The sequence below is a fragment of the Cucurbita maxima genome, unplaced genomic scaffold (assembly GCF_002738345.1).
Source record: "Cucurbita maxima cultivar Rimu unplaced genomic scaffold, Cmax_1.0 Cma_Scf00024, whole genome shotgun sequence".
In the NCBI taxonomy this organism is placed as follows: Eukaryota; Viridiplantae; Streptophyta; class Magnoliopsida; order Cucurbitales; family Cucurbitaceae; genus Cucurbita; species Cucurbita maxima.
This window is the reverse complement of record NW_019272040.1, coordinates 1,910,114-1,927,130: the sequence shown is the minus strand read 5'-3', so window position 1 is coordinate 1,927,130 and position 17,017 is coordinate 1,910,114. Positions and strand designations below refer to the sequence as shown.

The window sequence follows — 17,017 nt, the reverse complement described above, 5'->3', positions numbered from 1 at the left end:
ACTATTAAAAGTAGTTTAAGGCAAGCATGTACCATTGTAAAGTAATGCTAGGGTCCTCAGGAGTCGAGTGCAATAATGGATGGACAAAAACATGATTCAAAAAAGTCGAATTTCCAAATTAGGATTCCTCCATTAATTTAGAACAAAGCTTGTTTGGATGAAAGTTTACAAGATTTTACAGCCACACCCTAACCCACAGAGCTTTTCTAAATTCTGACTTCTTGCCTAATCTGATTAAAAAGAGGCTTTTGCAAGGAAACCCACCCCTCAAAAAGCTACAAAACCTGCTCCAAAAGTACTCCATATGTACACAAACAAACACTGGGGACGCTGCTCCGCATGGAGATTCTCTTCATCATGGCCTTCAATCTCAAGTATTTTCAGACTGAGAAGCTATTCTCGGATGGTTGTGTTCACCTTCATATGTAACAATGAGCATTGATGGTTCCTCGACACACCTCTCGACATGCTTTCTCGCTGGACAACCTCTCATGCTGCTGCACTTATAGTATCCTCTGCAGATGTTTGAGCGTACATTAAGATCGACATGATCGAATAAACTTATAGTATCCTCTTGTTGCTCTTACAAATTTCAGGTTGAAGTTTCAATAGGCATGACATGCTAAAGTAACAATTTGCAGCAAAATGCATACAGTAACACAATGCAACTTGACAAATGAGCAACATCAATTCCAGATGAATTATAAACGTCACAAAATGGACTCCCCCACCTCGGTGAAGGCGTACTCTATTCCGAGAACACGAGCAAACAAATAGAGCAAGTTTTCTATACACCAATTTGATTACTAGAAATTTGTAACGCTTTGTCCTCTTTGGACATTCCCCTTAAGATTTTTAAAACGCGTATGCTAGGGAGAAGTTTCCACACCCTTATAAAGAATGTTTCGTTCTCCTCCCCAATCGATGTGGGATCTCACAGCTAGAAGGCAACCAAACAATTCATATAATTGATCAGGTCATAGTATTGGCAGCCAAATGCATATATATTCGACCTCGTTCGTGTAATATTGTGAAATTGACATCAATTTATGTTGAAATAAGCAACATTAACAAGATAAACTGAAAAGGCAGTAAAAGATATTCCTATACCTTGGGTGAGGAGAACCCTTGATTGGCTTTTGGCCATATTTCCTCCATGAATAATCATCAGGAGGAATATCTGCAAGCTTGTTGCTTATGGCGGGCACCTTGATCGACCGCTTCACTCTATGTTTCCTGCAAGAACATCATCAAAATCGAATCAGAAAAACATATCGAATCGTTGCCATTTCGACATCACAAAACAAAACCACAGCTTCCCAACCTCTTCTTTGAGCAGTGACATCTCCCTGTACTTCCACATTTAACACTCCCATCTTCCCCTCTCCCACTGCACTTCCTCCTATGGTGTGAATTCTGATCGGAAGATCGGGGTGTCCCGATCAAATGAAAGCCACTCCCATCCAAGTTAGCCACACTCCCATCAATGCTCAATGAAGAAATGAAAGACCTAGTGGATGACATTGTGTGTTGTGTGCAGCTAGAGCTATCAAAATTCAAGTTAATACCACTGTGGCTCCTAAGATACACCATTTCAGGCTGTGGAGCATTAGGATTAGGATTATTCAACAACATCCTGTTCTGAAGAAAATGATGGGAAGTAGACTGAGGTTGTTGGATTGAACAACTTTTAGCATTTGAGCTCAATTCCAGACATGGATTCCCCAAAGAAAGAGGACCCATCTGCAAATTCCTGGCCTGGAGAAGGTCCATTCTGCAATCGGGGGAAGAAGTTTGTAAGAACATGGATTGGGGAAGAGGAGAAGAGGAGGAAGAGGAAGAGAAGGGTGGCTTAACCCTGTTTTTCCTGACCCTTGCATGCCCCAACCCAGAAGAAGAAGAATTAAGAAGACACAAAACTTTCCTAAACTTAAACACAGCCGCTCCAGTTTCCGCCATTAAACAACTCTGAATCTTGGATTGATGATCTTGGGGCAACGCGACAGTCAATAGATTCAACACTTTATGACAACTCTCCACAGCTTCTCTATTAGCTTCTTCAACCTCTTCCATCGTAGACAGAAAAACGGGTAGCGAAATCGCAAAATCTGAAAAACCTAGGTGAAATCAAGCATAATGGGGGTGGGAAAATGGAAGAGAAATAGGCGATTGAGAAGAAAAGGGAGAGTTGCGGGGGAAATTAGGAACCCTAGATTCTTGTTCTGCCAATGATTTGAATAAAGTGAAAACTGAAGCGAATTTTGCGAGACCCAAAACAAAAAAAAAGGGGAAAAAAAAGCGCACATCATCAATCCATCTTCTTATTTCTTTCTGTTTTCTTTTCAGAGGAGATGATTTGAGGAGAGAGAAAAGAAGAAGAAGTGGGAAGTGGAGAGAGAGAAAGTGGAAGACATTCTCAGACACACAGAGAGGATGGAGGAAGAAGACGAAGAAGAAGAAGAAGAAGAAGAAATGGAGAAATGCTTTAGAGAGAGAAAGAAGAGAGAGAAAACAGATGGCAGGGCGGAGGAGGAAACAAGAAGCAGAGAAATGAAACTGCCGTCTCTGTCACAGATTTGCAGGTGGGTCCCACCTTTCCACCACTCTTATTTATTTATTAATATACTACGCTACTTCCCTTTTGCTTTCTTTTTTATTTTATTTTATTTTATTTATACTATAAATATAATTTTCATTTTTTTTTCATTTTTTTTGTTCTTAATAATATCAAGATATTTTAAAATCTATAAAAATTTATTTATTAAATTTTGGGCTAAATTAATCTCCCAAGTATTAATAAATTATAGTTTAAAATTAATTTTGTAATTTAAATTTTAATTAGATTAACTCGATCAACTTTAAAATGGGATTGTAATTCAACCTAATCCTATTCTCGACTTTTAAAATATTTTTCATTTTATAACTAATATTTTGTGATGCGTGATGATTTGTAAAATTTTTATATTTAATTTTGATGAGATTTTAGTTAATAAATAGATTTTTTTAAAAAAATAATTAAAAAAAACTAACACTCATATTCTTAGGATCTTCTATTTAATTAATTACCGAACGCGTGATTTATTATATAAATTTGGATTAAAAATACATTTTATTTATTTTTTTTCTTGAAAAGGATAAAACGACGCCGTTTAATGTTATGGAAACGCCCCTCAAAAAGTAGGGTTGTCCACGTCATTCGCCCCAGGAAAAGGAAAAGAATTAGCCGTTGTAAAAGCATCCAATCATGATATGCCACGTGGAAAATTTGTTGGACACGTCGCGCGAAGGCTCAGTTTTGACTGCTGTGCTGTGCTGTGCTTGAGAAAACAATTTTTCTTTTTTTTTTAGATTATTTTTAAAAATATATCTATATATTGTTTAAATATAGTATTTGCTATCTTGCGCATTGTCGGTTACTTTACTGACAGTAGGTGGGGTCCACAAGGTCATCAGACCGTTGACCTTACAATGACTTTTAACCTCATCTTGTTGTTTTCTAAACACCAATAGATTCACTTACCAAATTAATAGTTAATATTAATTCTTAATTTCGCATTAATTTTCTATTTTTCTATTTTAATTTTTGTGATTAAATAACCGTTCTTAAATTTAAAAAATATTTTATAGATTCTCCAAATAAATTAATTAACTTTATGATTATTTATTTATTCTACCTAAAATTATGATAGATAAAAGAATTAAAAGTTGGGGAATTGTTTTTTATTTAATATTATATTTTTAATAAAACTTACTTTAAAAAAATTATTAATTTTTTTAATTAAAAATATATTGTAGTGGAAATTAAGGATTCTTTTCTATATGAACTAAACGGAATTTAAAACAAAAACTTTGCTAAAATCGTAATATATATATCGATAATACACAAACTAAGCGAGCTAATAGCGAGGGGCAACAATGGAAAAAATATATAATTAAATTAATATATTTGATCAACGTATATATACTTAATAATTCAATCGTGCACATCATACATTAGTCAACTAACAAACCATTTGAAAAAATGTCCCTTTAAAAACCCTAGAGACAAAAAATAGAAAAAAATGAGTTTTTTTTTGTTAGTCAACTTACCATCAAATGAGCTTAAAGACCATTTATAACGTCAGGGGCTAAAATGTCATTTTTGAACCCTTCGAGACAAAATAAGTAAAAGATTTTTTTTTCCGTTAGTCAACTAACGGTCAAAGAAGTCTAGACGCGGTTAAAAACTATTTGCTATGACATCGAGGTCTAAAGAGTCATTTTGAAAATTTTAGGGCAAAATAGACCAGAGGAGTTTTATTCGTCGGTCAACGGTAGAGAAATTATATTTTTAATTCATTAAATATTTTTTAAAATATTTATCGGTATAAATTACCATTAGAAAAATATATTTATTTCCTATAAAAAATGGAAAGAAAAAAAAGAATATTTATTTTACGAAAATTGAGAAAAGAAAATGCTAAAACAATGAACATTGATACTCAACTCACTTCGATGAATGCTTAGGCAACTCGGCCGTTCCCCTTGGTCGAGTGAGAAAAATCTGTGCAGCTAATCAATTTCCGAGCTCTCGTCCAAGCCAATTCGTTTCCGAAACGTTCAATCTAAGGTGATTTCGTTTGAGCCATGAAGCTACTGCTATCTATGTTTGTTTGTTCATCACTTACATGTTGGATTTCCATTTCTACGATGTTTTTTTTTTTTTTTTTTTTCCCTTTTTATTTCCTCGAGAATTTGTATTTGGGAGTTCATAGAGTTCGAAAGAATTTTGGATACGAATTTAATCTCTTAATGTGAAATGGGTCTTCGTTTAGGGTTTAGGGTTTTGTGTGATTGATGTTTTGAGGCGCTAATTGAGTTGGCTTTATATTTTATTTTATTGGATAGGTAATGCTTTATGAAATGTAATATCTCGATGATGATAGATGGTAATGGTTGAGGGATTAGGGTTGGTGCTTTTGTGGGAATTGATATGATTGTTCCTTTTATTTTGCTTAAAAGGAATTTGTACATTTGATTGCGTATTTAGATTGTCCATATGATTTAGATGTACTAAATTATTCTTTCTTTGAAGCTACAAGTGATGAGCAAGAAGAAGAATCCTCTCGTATTCTTAGATGTTTCAATTGATGGGGAACCAGTCCAAAGAATTATCATAGAAGTGAGTGATGGCCCAAAGAATAATCTTGTTAATTTCTAAGCTTCTTTTTTTCAGTTCAATGGTTAATAAGCTCGTTTGCTGATTATTACCTGTTGAACAATGCAGCTCTTTGCCAATGTTGTTCCCAAAACTGCAGAAAATTTCAGGGCACTCTGTGCTGGTAAGGTTTTTTACTTTTACGTTTAAAGTACTGTTCTTGATTATTCAAGAAGCATCAAGAATGATCTAAATTTGATACTTACTGTAATCTTTATTTATTTAATCGTTTTATATCCAAGTTCAAAATCGTTAATGATTCTGTATTTTTTACTTGTGTACTCTAGACATGTCCTACATTACTTAGTAGTTGGCATTTGTACAAAGTTATAACTATTGATATATTTAATTCTGGAAAGCGTAAGACATGGCATACTTATGGATACTATATTATTTTCTAATGATATTGCCTGCCTCAGTATCTGCCTGGTAAAAGTTTGTTGCCGTTTCTTTTATTGTCATAGGTGAAAAGGGGATTGGGAAGACTACAGAGAAGCCTCTTCACTACAAAGGAACGTTTTTTCATCGAATTATTAAAGGGTTCATGGCCCAAGTATGTTTCTTTTGTTCTATGCTTTTGCTCATCATTAAATGTTGATGTTCCAGAAATAATTAAACAAATAAATGCTTTCGATGCACTTATTCCTTTGATAAATGCCTTTTATTATCTTATAAAGACTTGCTGTGAAGGTATCTCTTTTGATGTATTGAACGTGAACTTGAAAAAGAAAATAAAATGCATCTTCTTTTGTTGTTTTGGATAAAGTGTTCGCCAAAAATTTAAATGGGTGGTCAACGGAACTTCTAGGCATGCATCTTTTTCTTTCTCCAGAAAAGATTTCAGTGCTCTTTTCGATGTAAATTAACCATTTTCTTTCTCTTAAATCATGTCTTTGGACATTTTTGGTATCACTATGGGGATTCTAGATTTGTTATTTCAGAATATTAGGCATTTCGGGTATCCCTTCAGACCTCAGAAGGTTGACATACTGTTTTTTTTGTCTATCCCCTTTGTAATTTCCTAGTAACAAATATTCTTCCTTTTCTTTGCTCCTGCAGGGTGGTGATTTTTCAAGGGGAAATGGTATGACCTTATTTCTTATCATGAATAATTCGAAGGGAAGTTGTTTTCTTCTAAATGACATTGTTTAATGTTTGGGGGTCTTATGGACGACATTTAACTACCTTGTAGGTACTGGTGGTGAAAGTATTTATGGTGGAAAATTTTCAGGTATTTTGCGAGTACATTGAGCTCGTGTCAAAATATATGTTCATGTTGTGTCATACAAATTTGGAAAACTGCAGATGAGAACTTCAGACTAAAACATGATGGACCTGGCATTCTTTCCATGGCAAACAGTGGTCCAAACACAAATGGATCTCAATTCTTTATAACGTTTAAGCCCCAACCTCACCTTGATGGGTAATGGATATTTTCTTGCATTCTCCTTAGATTTTGAAGATAGATAATTTTGTGAGCATCCTTCTGTCTCCTTCTCACCTTCTTGAAAACCAAGAATGAATGAAAGATTATACCACTTTATCGTGTGTGAATCAGCATATGTTTACTTGACACTCTCCTGCAATTATGATCAGGAAACACGTTGTCTTTGGAAAAGTTGTGGTGGGAATGGATGTTGTGAAGAAAATTGAGCAGATAGGAACAGGTGATGGGAAACCTGGACAACCTGTGAAAATTGTAGACTGTGGTGAACCAGCGGAGATTAAGGGTCAAGCTGCGGTGAGAAAGGAAAAAGGTAGAGTGAATTAATGTAGGTTATGTTGGATCACTAAAACAAGACATAAGGTGTTCTTAATACCTGTGCATGGTTCTTTGATCTTTTTCAGAGAAAAAGAAAAAGCTGAACAAGATTACATCTTCAGAATCTAGTTCTGATGACCAAGTGAGAGGCAGACAGAAGAAGTCCTTGAAGGACCGAAAAAAGAAGAGAAGGAGATACTCTTCATCTGATTCGTACAGCTCCGATTCTGAATCTGATTCCTATTCTTCAGATTCTTCAGTTTCTGATTCTAGTTCCTCGAGTGATGGAAAGTTCAGGAAGAGGAGATCCAAGAAAACAGCAAAGGCCCAGCATGGAAGGAAAAGAAAAGGTCGAAAAACAGAGAAGAGAGGTCGTCTAGGAAAGCGTTCAAAGCGCAAGGCTAAATGGTTAGTGTCATATGTTTAGTTGGGTTCTAGCTTTCTGCTTTCCTCTGTAAAATTCTTTCAGTGTGTTTCTGGACATTGATAACAATTTTCCTTCAGGAGTTCTAGTTCAACTGAAACAGGGAGTGACAGTACTAGTGGTAGCAGTAGTAGTTCTGACAGTGAAAGAGTGGATCATCGTGCTGCTATTCGTAAAATCAAGGATTCAAAGCATTCCGAGACTAAATCAAAAGCAATTATTGGTATAGTATCTCATCCCACTCAATTATGACTTTTTTCTTTGTGTTAATGAGGCAGTAGGGTTTATAAGAAGTCCACATTTACATTCTTAGATGATGATACTGCAGCATATTCTCAAATGCTTGAATATTGCAGATGAGAAGGAATCCATGGAGAAACAGAAAAATCAGGACACCAATTTATTACAGGAAGAAGGTGAACTGTCCCCCAAGCATGAAGATATTCCGAACAATAGTCATAAAACTGAAGCTGAGAAACTCAAGAGATCTGCGAATCAACGCACTGTTTCTGATGCTTCTAACTACTCAAGGTTTCCTTCTTTCTCTGTTTTTTTCTTACTATTTGTTCCCTTAATATCAATTGTTCAAATTGTTCTGTGTTTATATACCAGCAGTTCCTTCATAAACTTTTACTTCTAACAGGAGCCCTACTCCTGAAAGGCGACGAAGCAGCCCCAGGAACGATCTTAACAGAAATCGTGATAAAACATTTGGAAGTCCTGTTAGAAAAGTCCCTGATCCTTCTGCTTCAGATCATGGTCAAACTAAATCAAGAAGCCGTTCCCCAAATGGCACTCCAAAACGTGTTAGGAAGGGTCGTGGTTTTACTGACCAGTACTCATTTGTGCGCCGTTACCGTACTCCATCACCTGAACGCCCTCATAGTTATGGTGGTAGAAATATTTATGGAAGAAGTCGTAATAACGGGTAAGTATTTATTTGAAGATACTAACTATATTAAGCAAGACTATGGAATTTAATTCTTTCATTTTGTACGAAGGTATTCGAACTACAGAAACAAACGTGATTGGTCACCTGATAGGCGATATCGGAGCCCACCTAGAGGCAGGGGCCCTCAAAGGTATTCTCTCTCTTTCTGTCTCTCACACACAGAAAAGTTGTGATAAACCCTTGTGACTTCTTATCCATTTCCTCCATTTGCCATTGAATCCTTTCGCTTAATCCCTAATGTTTTTTTTGATGGACTAGCATATTTTTACAACTATTACTATTATTATTATTTATCAATAATTGAATGAATATGTTGTATTATCAAAGAAAGTTCATTCTTGTTGCATTTAGTACATAGCATTCTTCTGTAGATGCCTGTATAATATATTTGAGTTGGAATTTCTGTGAATTAGATACGGAAGGAGGAGTCGGAGTGTTTCACGTAGCCCAGGGAGTTATCGTGGTCGTTACAAAGACCATAGCAGGAGTCGGAGTCCAGTAAGGAGTCCTAGTCCTTTGGAAAAGCGAACTCAGATAAGTGAGAGACTAAAATCACGTCTTGGACCAAATAACAATATTTCCCCAGAGAAAGAAAGCTCGCGATCGAGGAATCGTAGCTTGTCACTTTCAAGGTCTCCAGTTAAACGTCGTGGTGTTGCTAATTCTGCTTCTCCGAGTCGGTCTAGATCGAGCTCCTTGTCTGGACAAAGGGGGTTAGTTTCGTATGGAAATGGAAGTCCTGAATCCTGAGAGGATAAGGGCCGTAAGCTTTGTGTACTACCTGCAAGTTATAGAAATGGTAAAATGCTTGAATCCCTCATTTTGACCTTAATTTAATTTTATTTGATGCTTGAACTAGTTTGTATTGCTTAGATCATCTCTGTTCAAATAGGTTTGACACTGTTGCTGTGGTTGAGTCGAGAAAGAAGGGAGCAATTGCCTGCCTTTTTAATTCCTAATTTGTTGAGGAATTTAATTATATGTATAAAGTTTAGGAGGTGAAATTTTACTTCTCTAGCTTGATCGATTTGACGTTATAAACAAATTGAGAATTTACAAGACGCGATTAGTAGCAAAAGTTCATTTGTGATAATATGATGGAAATTTTGCTCTTTTTATCGGCTAGGATGAAATGGTCTCATTGTGAGTCACAATTATTAAATGATCTAAAATATGAAAGATAGGAGAGCACCCGTTCCCCAAGTTATGGAAAACCCGTTTCAGCAACGAAAACCCTCCTACTGTAAGACTAGTCGTCGTCGGTGAGCAAAGAAGAACAGGAATGTCACCAACCAATAATTCTATAGCCTTTAAGATAAGATATTATTTCTTTTCCCAGCATATTTTAATTTCTCATTTTTAAGAAATAGCCATTTAAATTTTTGTCATTATTTTATCATCCATTTCCATCTATGACTTTTGTAAATATTTATTTAAAAATTAAGAATTAAACAACTATAAAATCCAAAATATTTATTTTTTCTAAAGTTCATGGCTTTAAATTTCAACCATCTCTATCTATAATAGAACATAATTTAATAAATAAATACATATTATTATTATTTTTCCCAAAATCTCTCCAATTTTTTGGGTAGAAATAATATTAATTACACAGAAAAAAAAAAAAAAAAAAAAAGAGGAGATTTACATATTCAAAATCTCATTCATCATATAAACAAATATGTTTTCGAACTTTAATTTTTCTTACTCTTTTTTCTCCTTTAATATTTGGTTTTCCTTTTTTCTTTTTTTCTTTTTTTCTTTTTTCTTTATCACTAAATTTTTGTATAAATATCTTTAACAAACTTATGACATAAAATGTTAAATTCAATTTATTAAGATTGTCAGAGTAGAATTTAGATGAAAATTTAGATAAAAAATGTAAAGTCTCATTCGGGTTCCGATGGGTATCATATTTTACTGCATCTCCGACAACATGATCACGTTACGTACTTGTCTTGAATTGCTTCTAAAGCATTCTTAAACATACTAATTTTCTTTCTTAAATTTTTTAAATTTGTTTAGATGGGTTATAAATCATTCCCAAAACAGGCCATGTTTTTTAAAAACATTTTATAAGATCAAATTATTAACAGAAGAAAATACCAATTTTGAGAACAACTTGAGTAGATTAGGAACAACAATTCAATCAATCTAATTCTGTTTTCTTCTAAATTGGCTATAATTTCAAACAAAAACATACAAATCAAAGAGAACCCACCAATTTTGAAACATAGTTTTTCCTTGTTCTAAGATTAAATTAAAACAAGATCAAAGATTAATACCCAATTTTCAAAAACACAATTATTCTATTTTATTTTTTCTAAATTTGGCTACAATTTCAACAGCTTCAAATAAAAAGAAAACCCATTTCAAAATCTTCACTTAATATACAAAAAAATCCGAAATAATTTATTAAAAAGAAACAATTAAGCACAAATAGAGTAAAAATATGAAAGAAATGGAAGAGAAGGAGGGGAAAAAAAACGAACCTTGGAGGAGAAATGGTGAATTAGGGTTAGAATAATAATCATAATAATAATAATAATAATAATAATAATGATAATCGTGATACCAGGAGCAGGTGAAGCTACCATAATGATCCGATTCCGATGGAGCGCTGGAGGCGGCGCCAGGGAGGTTTCGGATTCAGATCATGCTGGCAGCTTCAACAGCTAGTGGCGCACGGCGGAGGAGACGGCGGAGAGAAACCCAGAGAGAGACGGAGAGAGAGAGAGAGAGAGGAATGGGTTTAAAAGAGTAAGGGCATATGGGAAAGGGGTATAAATAGGTAGGGGAAAGATTGTTTGGGTATTAAGTAATTTGATGTTTTTGTTATTATTATATTTACGGAAGAGCCTACCAAAAGCTGACACACACAAAAAAAAAAAAAAAAAACCTCTTTTTATCTCGTTTAAAATTACCATTAAACTCAATCCAAACGAGGGAGGATATAGACTGTTGGATGATGAAAGTCTCAGACATCGGCTAATTTAGGGACTCATCATGGATTTATAATAAAAAAAAATACTCTTACATTGGTACGAGACATTTTGGGTAAGCTTAGAGCAAAACCATGAGAGCTTATCTTCAAAGTGGACAATATTATACCATTGTGGAGAGCCGTGTTCATCTAACATGGTATCAAAGTCTTATCCTAAACTTAGTCATACCAAACAAAGGACTCCAAAAGAAAAGGAGTCAGAGCCTTGATTAAAGGGAGTCGTACTTTTATCACACTCTATTAGTTTACGGTTATCTAAACTACCTCGTTGGCGAATTTAGCACTATAAAAAAGACATAAGAAGGAGAAATTCTTTTACTTTAGTACGATGGTAAAGTTTATGCTGATGCTGATATTAGGTTTATATCTTAATACGTTCTCTGAATGGTACGCGCAGTTTACTTTTGATGTGGGTCTCTCTCTCTCTTCGTCGGTTTCTCTCTCTAGAAGTTAACATGAGTAATATCCATGAAACCAAAAAAGAAAGAAGAAGAAAGAGTAAAAGAAGTAAAATGGGGGTCCATTTTCATGGCTTCTTACACTATCTTTCAAAGAGAAGAAAAAAGGTTTAGAATCTAAACCTAACAAAACCCATGTGTCTTTCATTACTTTGCTTTCCTTTTCCTTTATATTTCACATGTATTGCCATTTGTTTATGCACCTACATTCACCCTCCTCTATACCCACTTTCGTGTTCATTTGATACTCGTTTCTGTGGTTTATAAAGATCAATTAAGTTCAGTAACGATCATTTCGATGTAATTTTAATTTAGTCGGCACAGAATGAATGATGCATATGTGATATCCCATGGTTATCAAAAGTTGAATAACTATGTTCTTATTTGATTTGGGTTTATATCTCTTTAGTTTCGTAATACCCTTTCTTTGTTACTTAATCTACTTTAATCATGTATTTTGAAATCATACCTAGATTTTTAAGACTAAAAAAAAAGTTTTCATTGAATGATTTCTTTTATCATTCAACTACAAAATTAAGCTTATGATTTACGAATAGAATCTCGTAATCAAACAACTTTTGATTTATTAAGAGAACATTTTGGAGATATATTAGTTGGAATATATCTGAAATATTTAGGTGGAATCAAAATCATACACTTTTTCAATTCTATTTTCTATTTCTGATTGCATGACGAATCTTTGTTGACGAGGGGGTAAAGACGGGTTATGTTTATCTTTCAACAAAAAGAAAATTAACTAAATCCAACATTCCTCACGAGCAATCATGTAAATAAAAAAATCATCAAGCTGATCTAATCTTAATACACAGACGATCAAAGATAAAAATGGATTTGAAATTGAAATTGGTGTCCTATTTTCAAAAGGTAGATGTATGATATTGACATTTGTTTTATGTACGTTCAAATGAAAGAGACATGTTCACGAGGAGTCCTCGTCATCATCATTGTCTCATCCATACACAAAATCTCAAGAACAAATATGGAACACATAATCATATTAATATTCTATCTCTATTTCTAAAGTTATTCGTCTCATATCCTCATTTTAAATAATTTAGAATTTTATTTTATTTTTCACTTTGTAAAATGGGTGGGCAAAATATATTTTAAACTATATATATATATATATATATATTGTTGTTAATATAGTGTAACGTGTTACAATAAAATTAAAGGAGGTATGGGCAAATTCAAATTTGCTAAAATTATAGTTTTGCCCAAAAATATAATACCTTTCACGTTTGTGAGCATAGATTTTGATTGGTTGGAATTGTGTAGAACGTGAAATTTTGAAATTGCATTTGATGTCAGAAACTTTCTCATATTCCAAAGTTTGTTCCCACTTTTTATCTTTATTTAATTGCATTTCCACAGTTTTCAAAATAAAGTGTGGAATATTATATACATATATTTACTCTAATCTCAAACTTTTCTTTCGCTCCAAATAAGTTGAAATAAAATAAAATGAATAACTACAAAAATAATTCTTATAATTTATTTAAACCCAATAAAAACGGTTACGACCCAAATCCGGGATATTGTCTTTTTTGAATTTTTTCCTTTCGAACTTCTCCTCAAAGCTTTAAAACACGTCTGCTAGGGAAAGATTTCTATACTTGGTTGGTTCTCCTCCCCAACCAAAGTGGGACATCACAATCCACCCCCCTTCGATGTCCAGCGTCTTCGCTAACACTCTTTCCTTCTTCCAATCGATGTGGGACCACCCCCAAATCTACCCCTTTCAGGGTTCAACGTCCTTACTGACACACCTCCTCGTGTCTACCCCTTTTAGGGAATAGCGAGAAGGTTGGCACATCGTCCGACGTCGGGCTCTGATACTATTTGTAACGACCCAGATCCACTGTTAGTAGATATGATCCTCTCTAGGCTTTCCCTCAAGGCTTTAAAACCGTCCGCTAGGTAAGTTTCCACATCCTTATAATTTGTTCTCCTCCTCAACCAATGTGAGACCATCACAAAAACATTGACATTGAAGCTCCTTTAAGAGCAACAATTTAATTTCCTTAAATTAATCTCTATTATAATAACACATTTTCTTCCTACAAAGTTCTTAGTGATTTAGCATTCAAGCCCTAAACCCTAATTTACATATAGACACACAAAAAGCAGATCAATACTAATATTAGGAACCCTAAATAATCGGGATGAATAAAATGATTACAAAAAAACAAAGGAGAAAGAAGAGGAAGTGATATGATTGATTAATGCAAGCATAAAGAAAGAAGAAAAAAAAGGTGCTAAAATTGTGTTAAAAATGGGTACCCCCTCTAGTCTCAACCCTTGAAGTTGTGTAACACTAATTCTTAATAATAATAATAATTAATGTTTTTCACACCATCATTTTGTCTTTGGAATTGGGAGCTTCTTTTCTTCTTTTTTTCACATCCACTTTTCTAGAATCCCATGCTCTACTCTAATTAGGGTTTGGTTTAATCTACTTTGTAGAATTTCAAAAATTAACTAATTATTTTAATCATTCTTATTGTTAGACGAACACGACTCTCCACAATGGTATGATATATTGTCCACTTTGAGTGTAAGCTCTCATGACTTTGCTTTGGGCTTCCCAAAAGACCTCATACGGAGAGTGTATTCTTAGATTATAAACTCTGTAAGCTCTCATGACTTTGCTTTGGGCTTCCCAAAAGACCTCATACGGAGAGTGTATTCTTAGATTATAAACTCATGACCATTCCCTAAATTAACCGATGTGGGACTTTCATCATCCAACACTTATTACTACAACTTTAATATCATACCTACCCAACATTTACATCAACTACTTACTAAAATGCATCAAATTCTTTATTCCTTGTAATTAAAAAAAAAAAAAAAGAAGTAGCAAATAACTATTTAACTGAAATTTTATGATATAATATTATTTATCATTAAACTATCTCGATAAACAAAAGAAGCAACCAGAAGAATATACAAGACTAGACAAGACCAATCAAGTATAGTAATCTATGTTAAATTAAACAAATTCATAATACAAAAACATAAACATAAGTCATTTATATGTTATTAATAAGCAAGAAAATCAGATCAAATTATAATTATTTGAAATAGAAAATAAATAATAATAATAATAATAAAGAGGCTCCCAACTAGAGAGAGAATCGATCTCAAAAAGAGGTCAGCAGTTCTGTTAGGTTTTAGGGTTTATTGTCTTTTCCTCTTTTCGTCTTTTTATATTCAATTTTAGTACTTTTTTTCAAAAAAATGTGTTACCTCGAGCACGTGATTCTCTTCTACAATCACGTGCATACTCCATACATACATATATATATATATATATATATATATATAACCATTGATTGAAGTGTTTTTAAAAATTGTTGAAGAAGCTATTTTCTTTATTCAAACTTCCATGAAAGTAAATTACCATCATTGAAACTTTTATCCTAAAATAATAGGGACACTGTTCAAGAAGACTCTTTCCTATGAATCAAAAAGAAAGACAAAACATTGAACCTTTAATCATTAAAAAGAATAACAAAACCCACAAGTTGATCTAATACAGGATCAAAATCTAAATTCATACCATAGTTTAGCTAAACAAACAAATAGAATTCATGCATAGGATTGAAACCAAAATTTAAAGTCCAAATCAAACACCTGTCACCCAGATAAACCATTAGCTACTTGTCTTAAACAACTTTTAAGAACACTATTTATCTTACAGTAAATCACATAGAAGCTACAAACCAAACACAATTATAGTTTCAATTTTGCATAATTTTGCATGAAGTTATAGTCTCAATTCATTCATGTACCATTTGTTTAATCAAGTAAGAACAATACTAAGATCAATTCATTCATGTACCATTTGTTTAATCAAGTAAGAACAATACTAAGATCAATAACTAAAAACTTACATAAATTGTAGTGGGAGGAGCTTCACACTCACGTTACTTGATATAGTTTGACAACTGCTCGAGCAACAACTATTTGAAAGTTACCAAAAGAATACATCTAAAACATAATTTAGTACAATCTATTTGAAAATAAATTTAGAAATCAATACATGCTCAAAATCATCCAAAAGCATGAAGCAAAACGATTCTGTACGACTTTAAGGAAAGAAACTTCTTATTTCTAACATAAAAACAAAAGGAGATAATCTCAGTCAAAATAGCACTCAAAACTTGCATGGAATGTGAAGAAAAGTAAGAAGTTAAATCTACAGAGAGACTGGACCCAGCGAAAAGTTAAAAAAACTGAAACAGAATGAGAAATTCCATATATGATTTAGATCAATAGGAAAACAAAGAGATTCAGCCAACCGCAGAATGAACCCGTACAAGGAAAAAGAAGTATTAAAAACATTAGGCCAAAAAACATGGGCCACGGGAAGCAATGGTTCCCCACCACAACGCACAGGCAGGCAGGCAAAGCATACTTTAGCAGCAAACAAAAGCAAAAGAGAAAGAAATTCAATTCTCTCTAAAAAAAAAAATAGGAGCAACAGACAATAAAACAAAGGAAAAAGCAGAGAGGAAGAAAAGTTCGGATTGCACGCCTAGCAACGAGCCTACCGATTCTCATTAAACCTAACAAAAAAGTAAATCAAAACATTATCGATTAATCTTCGTGTGTATGAAAAGCAGAGATGAAAAATAAAGTTACGATCGGTACATTGAACAAAACGAAGCATAATAGGAAAAATCAAATCGAAACAAAAAGAAAAACATGACGAATTTACCATTAATCTTCGTGGAAATGAAGCGGAATTGAAATTTCACCAAAGTTCGAAAGCAGGAAGGAGTGAGGCTGTCAGAGCATGACCTAACTAGGGTTGGCAATTGAGGCAAAACTCATTTCCAATCTCTTTATCTTCTCACTTTTCTCTTTAACGCGTTGCCTGCCGACCAAAGGTAGATCATGCTGGCAGCTTCACTTTTTCCCTCGCGAACACAATCACTCAATCACACAGGAAACGATGATTTCGAAAAAATCAAAAGGAAGAAAAGAGAGTCCGAAACAAAAAAACAAATCGAGTCCCAATAAAACGCAATCGAAAAGGAAAACAAGAGGTACTCCGTGTGATGAGCATCTCTGTGCATTCACGTCGCTCAAGGAGAAGGAAGAAGAAGAACATGAAGAAGAAGAAGAAGAAGAAGAAGAAATGGAGAGCGACCGAAAGCCGTCAATCTTTAGGGGAAAAGGGAGATTTCA

General features: G+C 33.8%; 2 protein-coding genes and 1 long non-coding RNA gene across 6 annotated transcripts; 2 read left to right on the top strand and 1 right to left on the bottom strand.

Moving 5' to 3' along the window:
- Nucleotides 1–95: 95 nt before the first annotated feature.
- LOC111497642 (probable WRKY transcription factor 21) lies at nt 96–2,420 on the bottom strand. Its single transcript, XM_023148488.1, has 3 exons — nt 1,325–2,420; nt 1,111–1,236; nt 96–515 (listed from the first exon to the last, which is right to left on the bottom strand). Exons 1-3 carry the CDS (start codon nt 2,071–2,073, stop codon nt 371–373), a joined length of 1,020 nt encoding a protein of 339 aa, XP_023004256.1. The 5' UTR covers nt 2,074–2,420; the 3' UTR covers nt 96–370.
- Nucleotides 2,290–3,240, top strand: LOC111497649. The gene is made up of 3 exons (XR_002720645.1): nt 2,290–2,381; nt 2,440–2,582; nt 3,134–3,240. It is a non-coding gene; the product is annotated as an uncharacterized LOC111497649 (long non-coding RNA).
- Nucleotides 3,241–4,451: 1,211 nt separating this feature from the next.
- On the top strand, nt 4,452–9,352 carry LOC111497637 (peptidyl-prolyl cis-trans isomerase CYP63). Of its 4 annotated transcripts, none has more exons than XM_023148479.1 (15): nt 4,452–4,609; nt 5,075–5,161; nt 5,267–5,321; nt 5,662–5,750; nt 6,257–6,281; nt 6,390–6,428; nt 6,503–6,620; nt 6,794–6,954; nt 7,046–7,367; nt 7,464–7,606; nt 7,740–7,914; nt 8,027–8,311; nt 8,385–8,465; nt 8,749–8,770; nt 8,818–9,352. In XM_023148479.1, exons 2-15 carry the CDS (start codon nt 5,084–5,086, stop codon nt 8,845–8,847), a joined length of 1,623 nt encoding a protein of 540 aa, XP_023004247.1. In that variant the 5' UTR covers nt 4,452–4,609; nt 5,075–5,083; the 3' UTR covers nt 8,848–9,352. The 4 variants fall into 4 exon arrangements, with proteins under 4 accessions (XP_023004247.1, XP_023004245.1, XP_023004246.1 ...); XM_023148477.1 differs by having other exon boundaries at nt 4,453–4,609; nt 8,749–9,134; nt 9,228–9,352; XM_023148478.1 differs by having other exon boundaries at nt 4,453–4,609; nt 5,082–5,161; nt 8,749–9,352.
- Nucleotides 9,353–17,017: the final 7,665 nt, after the last annotated feature.